This window comes from Lytechinus variegatus, chromosome 9, assembly GCF_018143015.1.
Source record: "Lytechinus variegatus isolate NC3 chromosome 9, Lvar_3.0, whole genome shotgun sequence".
NCBI classification, from domain to species: Eukaryota; Metazoa; Echinodermata; class Echinoidea; order Temnopleuroida; family Toxopneustidae; genus Lytechinus; species Lytechinus variegatus.
This window is the reverse complement of record NC_054748.1, coordinates 4,530,456-4,548,729: the sequence shown is the minus strand read 5'-3', so window position 1 is coordinate 4,548,729 and position 18,274 is coordinate 4,530,456. Positions and strand designations below refer to the sequence as shown.

At 37.3% G+C, this 18,274-nt stretch overlaps 1 protein-coding gene across 1 annotated transcript; it reads right to left on the bottom strand.

The window, feature by feature from the left end:
• Nucleotides 1–6,001: 6,001 nt before the first annotated feature.
• LOC121420978 lies at nucleotides 6,002–9,796 on the bottom strand. The gene is made up of 4 exons (XM_041615545.1): nucleotides 9,745–9,796; nucleotides 7,529–7,699; nucleotides 6,470–6,584; nucleotides 6,002–6,227 (listed from the first exon to the last, which is right to left on the bottom strand). The coding sequence occupies exons 1-4, from the start codon at nucleotides 9,782–9,784 to the stop codon at nucleotides 6,002–6,004; spliced, it is 552 nt and encodes a 183-aa protein (XP_041471479.1). The 5' UTR covers nucleotides 9,785–9,796.
• Between the last annotated feature and the right edge of the window lie 8,478 nt (nucleotides 9,797–18,274).

Genomic DNA, 18,274 nt, shown 5'->3' with positions numbered 1-18,274 from the left:
ATTTAGCAGCTTTGTTACAATTTTATATCCACAATATGGATTTTCTCAAAAATGTGTTACATATCATATTTTTGTATATACATGTATCCTTCACCCCTATGTCACCTATGTTTTATATAATTATATATATTTGTTTTTATTATAATATGCAAAGTAGCCTCCACATAAGCATTTGATAGTTAAGGAGACTTTATCTCATAGGGGCCAATACTGGCTTTATCCTAAGTCTTCCTATTTCATTTCTTCTATGACCATACAGGCCAAATTGTATCATTGTATCTATCTTTTAGTTATTTTTGTATGATTTATTCGCTTTAATATTAATATGTATACTTGATGTGTATATTATTTTGATGCAATTATGTACTCATTGTTTTTTTAGATTTGAAATAAATACGAACTGAACAAACTGAATAGACAACTGTGTCAGTTCTGGTGTCTGAGAGAGAGAGAGAGAGAGAAATCGACATGAGGACATGTCGTGTACCCCAATTATTGAATAAAAAAATGACGTCATACATTCGAGTAATTAAAGGCTTTTTGCCCCTTCTAACAAAATGCCATAGCAACACCCATGAATATTTCCAAAAACAGAATTTATGGAAGACCATAATCATATCATCCTCGGTTCTTTAAATGTCGATTCCTTGAAATATCAGCCATGTAGAAATAATCAATATCCTGCCATAAAACATAATGACCCGAAGCAAAATTAGACATCAAAAGGTTAAGGAATATTTTCCGAATCGATCATGTTGTCCTATTAAAAGATAAGCACAGTTAATGTACATACATATGATAAGAATCCTATTCATTTTTGTTTTGAAGATAACAAGTTAACCCGCTTCCGTCCTCCTCTACCCTTGTCTCATCTCTCTACCACCCCCCCCCCCCTCCCTTTCTGTATTGTTCTTCAGGTTATCCAACGTGTAAAAACGAGAGGGCCATTCCCTGAGCTGTTCATATCACACCGTTCAAATCAAACGATTAATAAATTTCTTTCATTCTCATACACAATACAAAGTAATATAAATCAGATTTTTGAGAAAATAAGAAAAGGCCCAATATTATGGAAACGACGGGGTCTGCGACTAGAAGCAATGCGTGTAAGGCGGAAATCCCCTTGACAAAATAAAATTGGGTACTTAATATGATATACACGCATAAGGAAAAAGAATAACGAAATTACAAAGGTAGATATCAGACTCAAGTTTAGTAACACGAGGAGTTCTCCGCCTATATAGTCCGCAGGCATGTAAAGTGGAACCCCCGGAGGAAAAGAAAATGCATTGTTTTCAATTTTTTTTTGTCAAAATGAAATGAATCTGCCTTTTTCCAAGGGGCCAAACTATTTCTAGAGGGGACAGAAAACATAACCATGACAACGGATACGTCATTTTTTTTTCTTATTTTTACAAGTATTTTTTTCTTAATTAAATGATAGGTGCTTCTGATATCATCACGTAGCGCACACATTTCTTATCTTTGTAAACTTCTTCCTTCTCTTTTCCATTTCCCCAAAGGTATCTTAACTAACTTGAACCAATGGCCACGGAAGCGGGGTGGGGGCGGATCATCAGCCCCCAATTCTTTTCCAAAACCGCTTTCAAAACCGCAAAATTGACCATAATATTATTTTTTGCATGGCCAGCGCCCCCCCCCCCACTTTGAAAGCCGTTCCGCGACCTCTGTGTGGTAGGCCTATTTTTGCCCCCCCCCCCTTGTCCCACAATGCCTACCCTGTGGCACTGCCGCGCCTTTCTTTCTCTAATAACAATTTATTTTTTTACTCAAACACGTCCAAAAAGAATGTCTGCTCATGACGAATATTTACGTAATACAATACAAGCGAAAAAAAAATTGGGTGGGGCTCATAACAATACAGTTTATATTGACCCTTATGGGTTACGTTTTCTTGACTTTTTGTGGGGGGGGGGGGGCTTTGGGGGGCCCCGAGCCCCCGTGTAATATTTAATAATTCGTTTACGGAACTAATTTTAAGGAGCCAACGTCGACACCACTCTGTGTCATACAGTAAGTGGGATGTAATTACAATTATGATCAAGAGTCTGACGTGAAAATATGTAAAAGATAAAAAAAAAGACTTACCCAAAGGACAAAATTGAAGAAGAAAAGTAGACATTTTACAACAAGCATGCAGCCTCCTCTAACCGCCATCTTTCGCTTCTTTTTCTTCCGACCGTCGCTTCCTGGGAAATGGTGACGCCGGCCGATGCCCGAGGCTTTGGAACGACGACCCCGCTCTTTGTCTTTCGAGTCCCGCGAGCGCGAGTTAGAAAGTGATCCCAAAATGAAGTATTCCAGGGTGGCTGAGTGGGAGTCAGTCACCGAACGAGTGACTTTCAGCAGTCAAAGACTTAATCTCGCCCAGGCTTTGCATTCCTCTTCATCTACGTAAGCCCTGCCGCAATCCTGTCGTCTACTACCAGAGCCCTCACTCTTTCCAAACCCCACGAAAAGTTTCCCGCGAAAAATCGTAGGCGGATCAACTCACATTGCGGGAGCTCTGCTTAGTTAAAAGAAAATTATGCCCGAAAGATTTGGTATAATCTAAACAAAATGAAAACTCAAAGTACTTGTTTTAGAGGCATATAAATGTGATGAAAGGGGTATGAAGATCCCCTTAAAGCTTTTGCTTAAACGATAATGCGAGCCGAGAGATTAGCCATGGTTGTTTACCCAGCGCTATCTTATACGGTGACTGGATAAAGAGATACCGGGAAGGAGCCCCGCGTGTAAACAAAATGATAACGGATGAACGAAATGCTCGGGCACGAGGCTGCGTGAGTTGCTCCGGTGTCCGATGGAGAGCTATTGATATCTTCCGTAGATATTAAAATACACCAACTAGTCTCATTGAACAGACTGGTTGTGGCTTTAAGCCATTTGTTGCTGAAATCGCTTTGACAAAACGACACAGGAGATATGATTGCTTCGTTCACAATTTATTTCTCTTTTTTACTAAATCAACAAACTAAAAATGAAAGAAATGAGAAAGATTATTTTAAGAAAATCCAAGAGAGAAAATGTGAACGAACTTATAAGAACGATTATTTATTAATTAGCCACGATTTTCAATGCTTGAGAAAGCTGGCAGTTTAACCCTAAAAAGACACGGGGCTGATTGAGCTCCCCATCCCCACCCTCGACATTTTTCGCGATAAATCTGTAACGCGAAAGCTGGCGCCGCGTTGTTCCATGATTTTTTCTTTTCAAGTCTTTCAAGTCTTGAGACGAAATTTGCGAATGCATGTAGACCCGAAATTGCTTAAAAACGTGAATTTGTGTACAAATCCAATGCAAATTGTGTTTTTAGCCAAAATTCATAAATTTTACTAATCAAACTCAATTAATTTCATCTTGTTCATGGTCAGAATAAAGTAGCGGACGATTTCCATTGAAAAAACAATAAAAAACAAAAAGTCGAAAACAAGGAAATACATAAGAAATTTTAAAAACAATAAAATACATGAGAAAAGAATTCCAATATTGAATTTTTTAAAAATACATTTGACCAAAATCCTACAAAGAGTCTGTGAATAAAAAAATAGCAGTTTAGAGGCCTTATTTAGTTAATTAGAGCAAATCTTTGATTATACGTATGAATTAGCATAATTAATGAATTATGAGATTTTTCGGAAAATTTGATCCTACAGTCTTGGAGATTATGCCATGGATAATGCACATGCCAATTTTCGTCGCGATCGCGCTGTCGACGGCCGAGATCATAGAGGGGAGGGGGGGGTCTGAATCAGCCCCCCCCCCCCCCGTAGGCATCAAAATAGCCCAGTCTATTTAGGGTTAATACTGTAATAATTATGGTTGTAGATTTACATACGTTCAGCGTTGTTATTAAAAACATATTTCAATTTTTATATTCATTGAAATTGATATAAAAAATATTTGCTCGTTTTTATCCAGTTTCGAAATATTTTCCATAAAAAATATGGTGTCTCGAAACTATGAACGAAGCATGTTTTATGAAAGGAGGAACAAGAGGTGTTTACTATAGGTACACCGTTGGATAACACAAAATATTATAGAATAATAACATTGGATGACAAGCTAACACCTGAATTTAACTACGTTGTGAAAGTCGGTACGCTTAGAGTAATGACCGATTCAATTTTGACACAATTGTTCATTTAGTTTAACAGCAGACTTTTTTCATCAGTTTTCGGTAACACATAATAACACACATTCATTTCTTAATAATCTTCGAAAACCATGGCTACACTCATTTTTCTACCCCCCCCCCCCCTCCCCTGTAAAAAAAGAGCGAAGATGCGTATACGTTTTTGCCTAGGCTATTTTTTAAATTTGAAAATAAAGATTCTGGTGTATTCTAATTCCGTGAATTCTTAGAAAAATAATGAAACGATATTAAACTTCAGAACGCTACAGCGCCCCCCCCCCACCAAAAATAATCACCATCATCGTATAAGTAAATGATTTTGAAATGTTCACACATACGGCAACATCCCTTTAAGTCGAACAATGTGCCCCACCATCTCAAGTGTCTTCTTCCTTAACATCTTTTAAGTGACATGAATCTGGTTTAGTATCATGATCAGTGGCGCATTGCAGAAAGAATTGCAATCAATCGCAACTCTAACAATGATGCGCACTTTGATTTTCAACAGCACGCATTTGGGACTTGCGATTGATTTTTTGAATTGCGTTAAAACGAAATTCTTTAAGCAACGGACCCCAGGGGGTCGTCTTACAAAGAGTTACGATTGATCCAATCAATCGTAACTCTATGGAAATCTATTAGTGTCATAATTTTATTCCAGGAAATTTGCAAATTGTCCTTTGTAAATGAAGGAGAACACAACAAATTGTCAAGAAATCAATGAATTCAATGATAAACATTCATATTTAGAAAAAAAAATTGAGTAAACATGCATTTTATATGTTGACTTTGCTGACTTTCCATAATTGCGATTGATCGGATCAATCGCAAGTCTTTGCAAGACGGGCCCCAGATGGTACATTGTGAGAACTGGCTGGATCCAGTATAGGGGGAGGGGGGGGGGGGTGTTCGGGCGCATCTCGTAAATATATTGAGGGAAAAATGGCGCATCCTGCATGTAAAATGCGTTATAGGGCTGGTGATTTTAGGTGTGCGCATAGGCGGAAATCCCATGGTGGACAGGGGGAACGTGTCCCCCTACTTAAAAAAGTAGGGGGGATACAATATTAAATGTCCCCCTACCATTTTGGGTCGTTTATGATGGTAAGAAATACATCACTCAAAATCGAAATAAAACATGTATTTTCGGTTGATAACCTTTTTATTTTCTTCGAAATGACATTAATTTTGGGGTGATAACTTCTTTTTTTTTTGCTTGTTAAATTTTCCAGCCCCTCGTCCCCCTACCTTTTGGGAGAGATTTCCGCCCCTGGGTATGCGAGAAGAGATGGGTGGGTACGTGTGTGGTGTTTTTCTCATTTTTTTAGGGGAGGCAAACAGATTTTTAACTGATGAACTTGTTTTTGCTCGATTTTTTTTCCTTCAAGACGAAGCGACTGGTAACCTATTTCCCCCCCCCCCTTGTGTCTGACAAAACGACCTTCATTTTGGACTGACGAGCTATAGTTTGTTTTTGTTTTTATTCTGCAGACGAAATTCTGTTTTATTAATTGTGCCCTGTCTTACAAAGAGTTGCGATTGATCCAATCACTCACAACTATGGAAAGTCAGCGAAGTAAATATTTAAAATGCTTTGTTTGTTTAAAAGAAATTATAGATATGAATGTACATCTATGAATTATTTGATTTCTTGACAATCTGGTGTGTTCTCCTTTGTTTACAAAGAACATTTTGCAAATTTCTTGTAAAAAAAAAATACGACACTAATGGACATCCATAGAGTTACGATTGATTGGATCAATCGTAACTCTATGTAAAACGGGCTTAGATCTGACAACTTGTCGGACAAAGATATTAATGGAACACTCCCCAAATCGCCCTGTTCTAGTTCTTTGGAACTGCCAGAAAACCATCTTCAGTAACCGAGTAAACCCTGTCTCCCTCTTGGCCCTGGCTCCTCCTTGACGAATGACTATTTGGCGTCGTGCTATTCTTCCTTCCAGAGTTGGACGCCTGTTCATCGTAAATGACGCTGTTTAAACGTGAGATGCTTGACCGTTGAGTGGAGGAAGCCCTTGAAAGCCTGGATTGTACTTCAGCTTTAAAGACCCTTTGAATTAAATGAAAAAAAAATAGTGTAGACTTAGTCTACAGTTGTCATGCTTATGAACTTTGAATAATTTGATTCAACAATTTGTTTTAGTTTTATTTCCGCAAAAATATATATGTGTAGGTCTACAAACGAAATCATTAACATTACAATAATATTTACGTGTCAAAAGAAGCAGAATGACTAGATAAAGAAGAATAACAACCGTAACATAAAATACGAGGAAGATTTATTTTTCTCACCTCCGTCTAAAACAGCAAGCGGCTATAACACCTAACGACACTGCAATGGCAAGAAGAACGTAAAGCACTATGAGTGCTATTATACCAGGACGACCAAGGTCATGAGAACTTGCGTCTAAAGAGAGAGAGAGAAAAAAAAATATGTATATACATAGGCAGAGCGGTGGTGATGTAAACATACATTGAAGAATATGATGATAAGGAGGATGTTGGCGATGATAATGGTGGTGGTGATGATGATGATTATAATGAAAATGATGATGATAATGATGGTGACGATGAATATGATGGTAATGATGATGATAATGATATTGGTGTTGATGATAACGATGATAATGATGATGATGGTGACGATGAATATGATGGCAATGATGATGATGATGATAATGATAATGGTATGGAGTTCAGGAAATTAGTGATATGGTGTTATTGATGGTAACGATGATAATGATGATAATTATAATGGTATGGAGTTCAGGAAATTAGTAGGTGATGATACAGCTAGTGGTAAGGAAATTGATGATAATGATGGTTTACATAATTCCTGACCGACTGATTGGTTAATTATTGATTGACGGATTAGTTGATTGATTTATTGATTGGTTGATTGATTGATTGACGGATTGAACAATTGGTAGATTGATTCATCATTATGTTATTGTTGATTATTGATTGAAATGGAAGATTTATCGAAACGATTGGCTGATTGAATAATTGATTAATTTATTTGTTATCTATTTATGTATGTATCTATGTATTATACATTTATTCATTTATTGACTGACAGAGAAATTTATCAGTTGAGTGATACATTCAATGAATCAAGAAATTATTTAGATATAATCTGATGTTTATATCTACGCATGCGCCAAATGATTGATAAAGGAGTGAATGAATATGGCCCATGGCTGAACAAGTGAATGATTTTAAAAGGGGATCAGTAGATAAATCAAACGGTAAAGTTATTTTACATGTTTTAAGCAACCAATTATTCAATGAATGCGAAAATATTGCCCTCCCCAAACACAATAATACAAAATAAAGACCTTCGGCACCTACCTGATGTTATAATCGCCGTAGTCGAAAATTCAGTATGCTTTTCCGCAAGACTACCGCTGAAAGTTGTCGAAGACGACGACGATAACCAAGGTGATGGCGATGACGATTTTGATGGTGACAATGATGTTGATGATGGAGTTGACAAAAACAGAGTACTTGAAGTGTCAAACTCTATTGAAAGATGAAAAAAATTGTCCTGCCCGATTAAATGTCATATCGTGATCCAATTTAATGACAAATCACAACTAGGCCTATACATGTATAGCAGCCTTTCGTCTGAGCAAGGGTAACTGTGGTTCTTTATTATAGACAGCCTGGGATTCTTCACGTATCGTCAGTATAACCATTATGCATAATATTACACAGTAAAAATGTTGTTTATAACTTAATACAAGTTATTTACTACATGAATCCTACAGGCAGAGGTCGTTTAACAGTTTAAACAACAAATTTATTGAGAATTAAATATTGAAATGAAAAAACTCTGTTGCTCAAGATTTTAAATCCTCGTACACCTACTGTATTGTTTAGATAGTAGACACCGTTTTGTAAAAACATGAAAAAGAATGAATGAATAAATAACCAGCCTTTTTACTGTGTAGTTTCAAAAAGAATACCTACGTCTATAAATATGCTAATTACCAATATGCCCGAGCTTTCTTTCTCCTTTATTAAGAAAATAGCATCAAACATACAATTCAAAATAGATTCCGTTGTTGGTTGTACGCCCGCCTATGATAAGCTTTGGTTAATGGTTAAGAGAGTATACTCGAGTAACATTTAAATACCTGTGACAGTTGAACAAAATCAATCTTTTTCACGTTATTTAGTTTTATAATTCATAAATCGTTAGATATCTAGCGCCATCTTTCAGTAGTGATTTTCTTTTGTTTATTTAAATGCAATCTCCATTAAGGGTCCGCGGAACAGGGCGAGAAGCTGCAGGCTTTCAACAGCACGCCCCCCCCCCCCCCCGACACACTTTTATCTCAAAACTGTGTATAAACGTAAAACTTGATCTTTGAAGGTTCCCATGGAAGAGAATAATGGAGGTTGTTACGGTAAACACCACGTATGTAGTCCTAAAAGGATTGTTTGTTATTCTTTTTCGATTGTATGTTAGCTCTGAAAAGAATTATTTAACAGTTCTTTTGAGAGCTAATATACAATCAAGAAAGAAATGTAGTCCTTTTCAGGACTACATACTTGGTGTTTACCGTAAAAACCTCCATTAACGTAAAACGTATCATCTGGTTGTGATTTTGCGGGGTCAATCGCTTTCGAATCACCACTGGGGGCCCGGCGCCACTAGCGTACCTAAGTGGGGGGGGGGGGCTTGACGAGTAACAACTCGTGCAGGGGACGTATCCCCCCCCCCTGACGAGTCACAACTCATTTGTAATGTAAAAATGCAGTGAAAACAGAGGTGTGCACCCTCTTTTGAACCTGATGACCCTTTTTGTGCTTTTCATTTTTTTTTGGGGGGGGGTTTAGAAATATCGTCCAAGAAACTTGCACCCCCTTTGGAAAATCCTAGGTACGCCGCTGCATGCCCGGGCCCTTCTTTCAAAACCGTTCCACCCCTGTACTCATAGTTCAAATGGTTGCTGCTCTGCTCTGTACCTCCCTTGCTATTTGTTGTTATTTTCCCCTTTTCCCTTAACTACTAATCCCCCTTTCTTATCCCTCGGTGACACTGACCAACTTTCCGCCCTTTCACAGTGTGAACACGGCACCAAAATCGTAATTTTGATGGTGATTCCAGTGAAAACGAATCCTAATGACGAAAACCAAACTTAGAATCACGAACGCTAATCACAATCACGAATCCACATATATACTACTCCGGAGAAGAATTCCAGTTAAGTTTCACTCGAATCACGGTAAGAATTTTACGTCTGAAAGGGTTGACCTCCAAAACATAGAGGGGCGGAGCGTATACGTACGTGACCTTTTATGCTTCACTTCCGGTTATAATACAATTGTCTGCACTCATCGTAGTTTCTTTTTTTAGATGCAGTGCTATGATTGGGTTTGATTGACAAGTCACAAGGGACACAATACGGCCTTCGCTCATGAATTCGGCGAATTCAAATCACAGTTTTCGAGTGAACGTGTGAACGGTGCAATGATTCTAAAGACAAATTGCAATTATCACTACAATGATGATTCAAGATTGACGTGTGAAAAGGCCTTTAAATTTGTCAGTGACTTACCTTTCATATCTAAAGGCCTTCCATTATTCCACATGCGCATGTTAAATGGCAGCGCATCGATAGAAAAGATGTAATCAAACAGACATACAATAAATAAATAATCCAGTCTGAATTCCATTTCACATTCCCATGCATCCAAAGATTACGGTCAAATCAAATTAGATGTTGTGAACACATTTTAAGTTTGCTGCATGACAGAAAACCGTTATGTTCGTGAAAAATAAAAAAAATGTAAGGAAGAAATTATAAGCTCAAATGGTTTGTAGATTTGTAGTTGCCTTTGCCCCCGTATCTGCTGCTTGTTCCATGTTATCCATAATCAATTATCCCTTCTCACGTTGCGTACATACTGAGTTGATGAATTATTTCAGTATTTTACATAGAGGAGTCATTTCGAACACGTCAGCAAGTTGACAACCATATTCTTGCCAAAATTCATCAGTTAATTTCCAATATGTCTTGACAATATGCTTTATTTTCTGATGACGTCTATTGTTGTTTTTTCTCCTTTCTTTTTTTCTTGCTGCTTGTGTTCCTTGTATTGGTTTAGGATCCATTATTGTGTGATAACTGTCACGTTTATTGTGGGGTGTTATTATAGCACGGGTGGCGTTCGAGGGGCGGGGGTGCATGTATTTAAGTGTCCTTCGTGGAGAGAGAGAGAGAGTGGGAATGGAAACACGAAGAAAGACGAGTTTAAAGAGAGACTATGTCGTTTAACAAAAATGGAAAAGGTGGTTATATCCCCTTTTAATGATTTACCTTCACTTGGTCTGACATTATAATATATGCGTCAGTATAGGCCTAGTAGTTAATTTTCAAGGATCAAGTTGCGCAAAAAGCATCACATGACTTGTGTATTGTGTAACTATGTAAATAAGGCAGTAGTTTGCACCTTTTGTAATTATTATACGATTTGATTTTGTTGAATTATTATTTTTACTTTCGCTACTGAATAAGTTAGCTGGGTGTTATATCTTTAGTACAACCAAAAACATTATGAAAGAGGTCTAATAAATAACTCCATAATATAATGTGAGAGGCATTTGATTTGTGACGGAGAACGTGAAATGACCCAACACCCCGCCCCTAAAAAAGGCTAACATTAGGGCTTATACTATATTATCTGGGCGTTGTGGCGTGCGCCTGTAATCCAAGCTGTGGGGAAGTTAGAAATTGATGCAGAGGGTCGAGGCTCGAGCCCTGGTCACGTCTTTCGGATGGTGACGTTAAAGGTCGGTCCCAGACGTAAATAAATATCTGATTGATACACGTCTGACAAAACTCAAATACACACACACACACCGTCTGATTGTGCCCTTTTGCACGGTCACCCCCACCCCCATGGCGGGGGTGGGGGGGAGGGGGGCAGCTCACCATGGACTGCTATACCCACCCGTGTCCGACAACCTCAGAAATGCACCCTAAACGGCGTAATGACATTATGTAAATTTGCAACCCTAAACGGTGTAACCCGTGAGAAAAGCCACCCTCAGTGGCGTGAACAGGGAAATCCCCTAATTTGATCCCTAAGTGGCGTAAACATAAAAATCGATTAAGGTGATACCTGTGGACCGTGTGGGTAACGCATGCTGCCTATATAGGTGTACGACACTAGCACTAAGCTAGAGACGAGAACTGTACAGGGGTAAACTCCCCTCGAGTGCTACGCTGGCCGCGCCGGCGTGTGGGAGGATTGTTTTGTAAATCGCCTTTCATGGTCTTAATAGCTTAGGTCTGCTCCCGGGTCTCTTCAAATTTGCCAAAATTTGCACCCCCAAATGGCGTAATTTTCATAACCAAATTAGCAACTCTAAACGGCGTGAAGAGTGAAAGAAAAGGCTACCCTTATCGGCGATTTACGAGCGAATGGTGCTGAAATGCAACCCTTTTTGCCAAAGACGTCGACGCCGGCCGCCCGAGTGCCTGAAATGGGACCCTTTTCGACGCTTTTTCTGGACGCGGGTGCGTAGCAGGCCGTGTGGAGAGTGACCCCCCCCCCTCCTCCTTCCGACTTTTAATCAAAACCGTTCAGTGGTCCCTTTCAAGCAAAATGTTTGCGTAATTCGTTCATTAAACCATTTTCATCAAAATTTGCAAATTGAAATTAAATTGGAAAAAAATCATATTGAGACATGTCATTTTAAAAGAAATGCTAATGAATTAGGAAGTGCTAAGCTCAATAAAGTAAGCTCTTTGACTTGAAAATAATGTTATCTTATTTTATGCAATATATATTTTTCATTCAATAGCTATATGTGTTAATATGGACCCGGTGGGAACACTCAGTTCGATAAAGCAACAAATTATCCGTAACAATATTATCAACAAAAAAGTATAGGTCCACTTCTAGGTATGACACATAAAACCAAAAAAGAGAAAAAGGCATTCATTCTCACAGTGCTTCTTTTTTCTTAATGGTGTTGGACATTGTTGTTATATCGCCGCCTAAGTTTTTGCGACACCGAACAATAAGTTTTGAAAGATATAGATCAACGTTCAATTTCATGACGTTAGGGGCGTTATTCCTGACGTGAAGCCCGATTCCAAGAAAAATAATAAATCAGAAATGAAAGAGACATAGTTTCATGCATGAGGGCAGCGGCGGATCCAAGATTTCACAAGGGGGGGGGGGGCATTTTTCCCGAGGAATTTGACAAGCAAAAAAGAAGTATTTAAATATAGCAAAAAAATATTTTGTCCACGAAAAAAAATTACAAATTTAAATAATAGCGCAAAATACATAAGTTGCATGTCTCTAAGCGCTTTTTACAACAGGAGTGGAGATGGAAGGGCTCGCACCGGGTTCTTATATTAATTGTTTACAAAATGGTGAATAAATGTGTTTTCAAGCAAGTTCTAAACTTAAATTGTTCCTCTGGCGAGTCCAGGGGGAGGCACAGCCGGCCCGTGCCCCCCCCCCCCTAGACCCGCCAGTGCATGAGGTTGTCGATCCGGGGGGGGGGGCGGGGCGATGATGGGAGGATATACCCCAAATATTACGAATGGGGGATGCCCTGCAATATCATCACCTATGTAATTTAAAGTTGAACACTAAAATATTCCAATATGACGAATCATGTGACACGTTATACTAATTATTATCATTATCATTATAGTATCATTATCATTATTGTTATAATGTCATCATCATTATTCTAACTACTACTATTGTTATCGTTAACATTGTCGTTATCATTATTATCAATATTGACATTAGGATTATTGGAGCTACCATCATTTTTATCATCATGATTGCTATTATTATTGTTGTTGTTATTACTATCATTGCAATTATTGCTATTTTAATTATAATCAATTATCATTATTATTATTATCATCATTATTTATATTATTATTATTATTATAGTATATAGTATTATAGTATATAGTAGTAGCAGCAGCAGCAGCAGCAGTAGTAGTAGTAGTAGTAGTAGTAGTAGTAGTAGTAGTAGTAGTAGTAGTAGTAGTAGTAGTAGTAGCAGTAAAGTAGTATTAGTAGTAGAAGTGTAGTAGTAGCAGTAGTACAGTGCGTCCCAGAAAAAAACGAAACCGAGATTTAGCGATGATTTATCATAACTTAATCATAAATACAAGAGACAAATGACCTACCAGTGTAAAGCTGAGAATCTCCTCTTTCGTCTGATATTACTTAGATTATTTCTCATTCACGCATGAGTGAGCAATGAAGAAAGGATGCAAAAAACTCATTTGGCGGGGGTATCTGAATTTAAAAAAAAAAATCACAGACTAAAAAGTTCTATATCTGCTCTTTTGTTTGATACCTTAATCACAGAAAATTGCAAGAAGTATAAAAAGTTATGATCCTTCGAAACAATGTTTATATTTCCATAATTTCATCAAATAAACGTGTTTTCACACCGTTTCCCACAGAAGCTATCGCACGGTAACAAAAGACTTGATGGCTGATAGTCAACAAAAACGGAGTCAAATGGGTTTGAACGCTAATCTGTAAAACCTCTTCATTTTATGAAATTATTGAATTTCAAGCCTTGATTCAAATAACCAGAACTTTTTCATTTCTTGACCAATTTCTGTAATCAAGGTATCAAATTAAAGAGCAGTTTTTAGAAATGTGTTTTTTTTTTAATACCCAGATACGGCCCGCCAAGTGACCTTTTGGTATCCCCTTTTCAAATTGTTTTTGCTCACTCATGCGTGCATGAGAAATAATCTTAGTTATTTCAGATGAAAGAAGAGATTCTAAGCTTTAAAATGGTAGGTCATTTGTCTATTGTTTTCGTGATTAAGTTATAATAAATCATCGATAAATCTCAGTTTCGTTTTTTGTGGGACGCACTTTATAGTAGTAGTAGTAGTAGTAGTAGTAGTAGTATAGTAATCATGATGAAGTTAGGCAACTTATTTACGCGCATCTGTTCTGCATAATAAGCACTGAAATTGTTTTTACTCGTGATTTTCACTTATGTTTGTAGTTATTGAATATAAACCCTTCTTTTCGAAAACTGTTTCAAACAGATGAATGGAAAATAAATATAAAAAATCCATGGGTGAAATAGAATAGAATAACATATTCACATTAATGTTTTTATATATAACATTATTAAATCTACACCTCTCCACTAACGAAGCATTTAAGGTTTTCCTCATGTATTTTGCCATGTGCATCCTTTGTAACATCACTTCTTTGCGTTAGCTTTTTTGTATTCACGTTCATGATATAAATTAAGTATACAATAAAGGGTCGTGTGTTTCGAATCCCAACCATGGCGTAATTTCCTTCAGCAAGAAATTGATCCACAATGTGCTGCACTCAACCCAGGTGAGGTAAATGGGTACCTGGCAGGAATTTATTCCTTGAAACGCAGCGTGCGTAACAGCTGCACTGCTAATAAAGCCAGTGTAATTATGCTGCATATATATACATAGAGCACTTAGAGACTTTTGACAAAGTAAGTAGTAAGCGCTATATAAGAAAGTATAAGTATTACTATTAGTATAATAAGTGAGAAATAAAATTTGAAAGAGTGTATGAGAGTCCGCAAGAATGATCCATTATGGGTCAATTTTCAAATAATCCAGGACAAAGCTAGCATGATACTTCAAAGTATGGTCTCAAAGACTAGTCCCCGCCCCACTGGCATACAGTAGTGGGGTTTCGGGCTATATTGACCCCCCCCCCATAAAGAAAGAAATGAGAAATTTTTTTAATATCATGTCAAAATGTATCACAAAATTTGTTTTAATGAAAAAAATGAAAATCCATAATTTATTGTTCGAAATAGACATGAAATGAATTACTCCAAATTTGCTTTGCCCAATTGATCGTGGGCCAGGCAGCCGCTGTGCAGCGCTAGATCGACTCTATCCCTTTAATCGTTGATCGCCAACAGGATAGCAGCAACTCCCATCTTTTAATTTCTTTTGGTCTGACGCGGCCGGGGTTTGAACCCCCGACCTCCCGGTTGTGAGACGGCGGACGCTCTACCAAATGAGTCAAACATACCGGTTTTAGTAAGATGGTCAAACTTTTTACTTCAGTGCTCGCAGCTTTTTTATAACTAAATTTGGCTCTTTACGCCATATCTCGCTCCTTAATTGTGTAGGCTTTGTAATGCCAATGATCCCGCCCCTAAAACTAAATAATGAAAAAAAAATCCTCACAGAGAATTATTCTTCGGTCAGCCCCCCCCCCACAACGAACACTGGTCGACACCCATGGTCTGATGAAAATTTACCAAAAGAACACATTTTACCATGATTGTATAACTTTCGGTTTTTTCTCCAGTTTTCCCCCTGTTGCCCCTTTTCTTCATATGCGATTTTTACGATAGCATAAAGGTTGCATGAATCTATTTACATCAAGGAGGTAAAAAATACTAAGTCAGCTAAGTTCCCCAAAATTCTAGATTTGATATAGCTGATTCACCAAAGTGTATAAAAATATTTGGTCATTCTTACATAGGGCAAGTACATGCTTAATTTGTCCCCCCCCAAAAAAAAAAATGGGAGGAAATATAACTTAAGACTTTGGAACTGATGGCAGTCCAGTCCACGTTCGTTCCTTTCATTTAATTCATTTCCTTTTTTTATATTTTTTTTTAAACAAGTGCACACCTAGTTACCAATGATGCATATATCATTTCCATTTATTTGAAAGCAGGATAAAAGAGCATTGTAGATTAAATGCCTTGCTCACGGGCATATAGGTACCGTGACCGGTGATCGAACTCCGGACTTTCCATGTTATTAAGTCCGGAGTTCGATCACTCGGCCACGGCAAGGCCCTATATAAACAAGGTTGCGACACCGGAAGTTGCCGTCATTTGCTCATGGAGCTTTTCAATAGTTCCAAACTCACCGAAGTTTGTGTACAAAGTCTATGAGGGAGATTTTTCGACAGCAAATTTCAGGTAATTACAATTGTTATTAAGAAAAACAAAATGATAGTTTTTAACGAGAATTTTATTTGCTTCATTTTGATATGATTGGTTTGCAATAATTTTGAATTTTAACATGCTTTTTTACTAATTTTTAATAGTTCCAAGGCGTAAACATGACAGTAGAGATACGGTATGGGACTGGCAACCGTAGCCGGCAGTGCGGGTGGCTCAGTAGCCCGATATACGCTGTGTTTGTGTTTCCTGACGGGCCCGGGTTGGGTGTCCGGACTCCTGACATCTTTCAATTTTGAAAAGTTGACAAGCAATGTCTTTGATTTTTTTAGCACAGAATGTAAGAAAATATTATAAAGAACAAATAATGATGATGATAAGCATTATTCAATCTATATTTTTTGCTTATTTTCCTGAGAAGTGAGATAAAATAAAAAAAAACAAGTGAGATAAACAACAAGTTACAGCAACAAATACAAGGCTTCATTTTTCAGTGCCCGGACACCAAACCCCTCATAGATGTTCCACAGATCTATAACAAATTTTCCTGAAAATGAATCCCAAATTTTTGGAAATTCATAGACAATTCCTGGAATTTTCCATTTTGATTTTTAATGAAAATCTGGCAATAATAATACAGTGAGCCTAAATTTGGTCCAAGAAATGAAACATTTTTTGTTCATCATGTCCTCTTGAAAAATAGGAAAAAGATTACGAAATGACGAGCGCAGAAAATTTTGAGCTTCGACAACGGAGCCTGTGTCTGGATCCGGAGGAAGATCTAATGTTAGATCTAAATCTTTGTAACTAATCTTTGTAAAATATTACATGAATATTAAGTCGCTACTGTAAATTGTCATTTAATTGTAATCATGGGCGGATCCAGGATTTTCCAAAAGGGTAGGCACATTTTCGTGAGGAAAAAATTGACATGTATACAAGACTTCACTTTCAAAGGGGGGGGGGTAGGGGCACACTTCTGCATTTCTACATTACAATTTTTAATTTTGCTTCTCAAGGGGCCCCCTTGTAATTTTTGGATTTTCCTGAATTTCCTGGAATTTTTTTTATTCTGGAACCTTTCCTGGAAAAAGTAAAAATTTCTTGAATTTCAGGAAGAGTGGAAGCAACCCATCCACTCTTTCTGTCTTGAGTCTATGCAACAATCATGTACAATGCACTCAAAAATTGAGATCCATTCAGTTATTTGTTTTCATTCTAGACTTAGAAATCTTTTTTGTATTCACAAGAGTGCTCAAAAAACTTTTAATTTTGAGCATATTTTTGTGAGGCCCTCTGTGACTGATGCAGATCTTCATCTCCACACACTCTCTTTTTAATCTGTTTTTAATTAGAAAAAAAATATAAATTTCAAGAATTCAATTTAGTTTTGTGCCAAGGCATTTTTTTATGATGATGAATTCACTGTATAGTCAAAATTGACTGTTCCAAAATATCAAGTATTCATCCAGTCTAGATCAAGAGAAAATTGACACAGGTTACTAACTGCAGACAAGGTTATCACAACCTTGTGATAAAAGTGGTGTTAGCTTAGCACTGCATTTTTTAAAAGTGGTGTTAAACCACATGAATGTTTTTATATCACAACCTTGTAGTATTAGACAAGTGCCCCCATCATACCACTAGTTGCATGTCCGGACAGGTTGGGTATCTAGACCAAAAATTTCTTCGACTAGGCCAAGTAATTTGAAATGGTTTGGAATTAAAATCAATTCTTTGTAGTTTTTCAAAGAAACTTTAAAGGCCTGATTTAGCATACATGTACATGTAGACCTCTACTCTGTTGATATGTATGGTGTGATAAGTAATTACAAAAGCCAATGATAATACATGCTTAGTTGATGCACCAAACTTATCTAAGTTAGATCTAAATGTAGATTTTTAATAGGCCCTAATTGCTGCTGATTGATCTGTTTTGGATGAGAGGAACTAGTGGATAAGCCTGTAAGCTGTGTAAGTATGATTGTTTGATTTCCATCATGATAGTAATAAGATGTGATTATATTACATACATGTAGGGCTACATTGTGCAATCAGTCTTTCTTGTTTCCTTGAAATCTTCTCCTTTAAATCTTGCATCATGTATCATTCCGCCTGTCTTCTGACCGCATTTTGTGCAATGTTGGATGAGT

What these genes read in the sequence shown, in the direction of transcription:
- LOC121420978 (XM_041615545.1), bottom strand. Translation starts at nt 9,784, where the DNA reads ATGCGCATGTGGAATAATGGAAGGCCTTTAGATATGAAAG. An exon ending in TACGGCGATTATAACATCAG is followed by an intron (nt 6,585 to 7,528) that starts GTAGGTGCCGAA and finishes CTCTCTCTTTAG; the next exon opens with ACGCAAGTTCTCATGACCTT. An exon ending in GCTTGCTGTTTTAGACGGAG is followed by an intron (nt 6,228 to 6,469) that starts GTGAGAAAAATA and finishes TTTAATTCAAAG; the next exon opens with GGTCTTTAAAGCTGAAGTAC.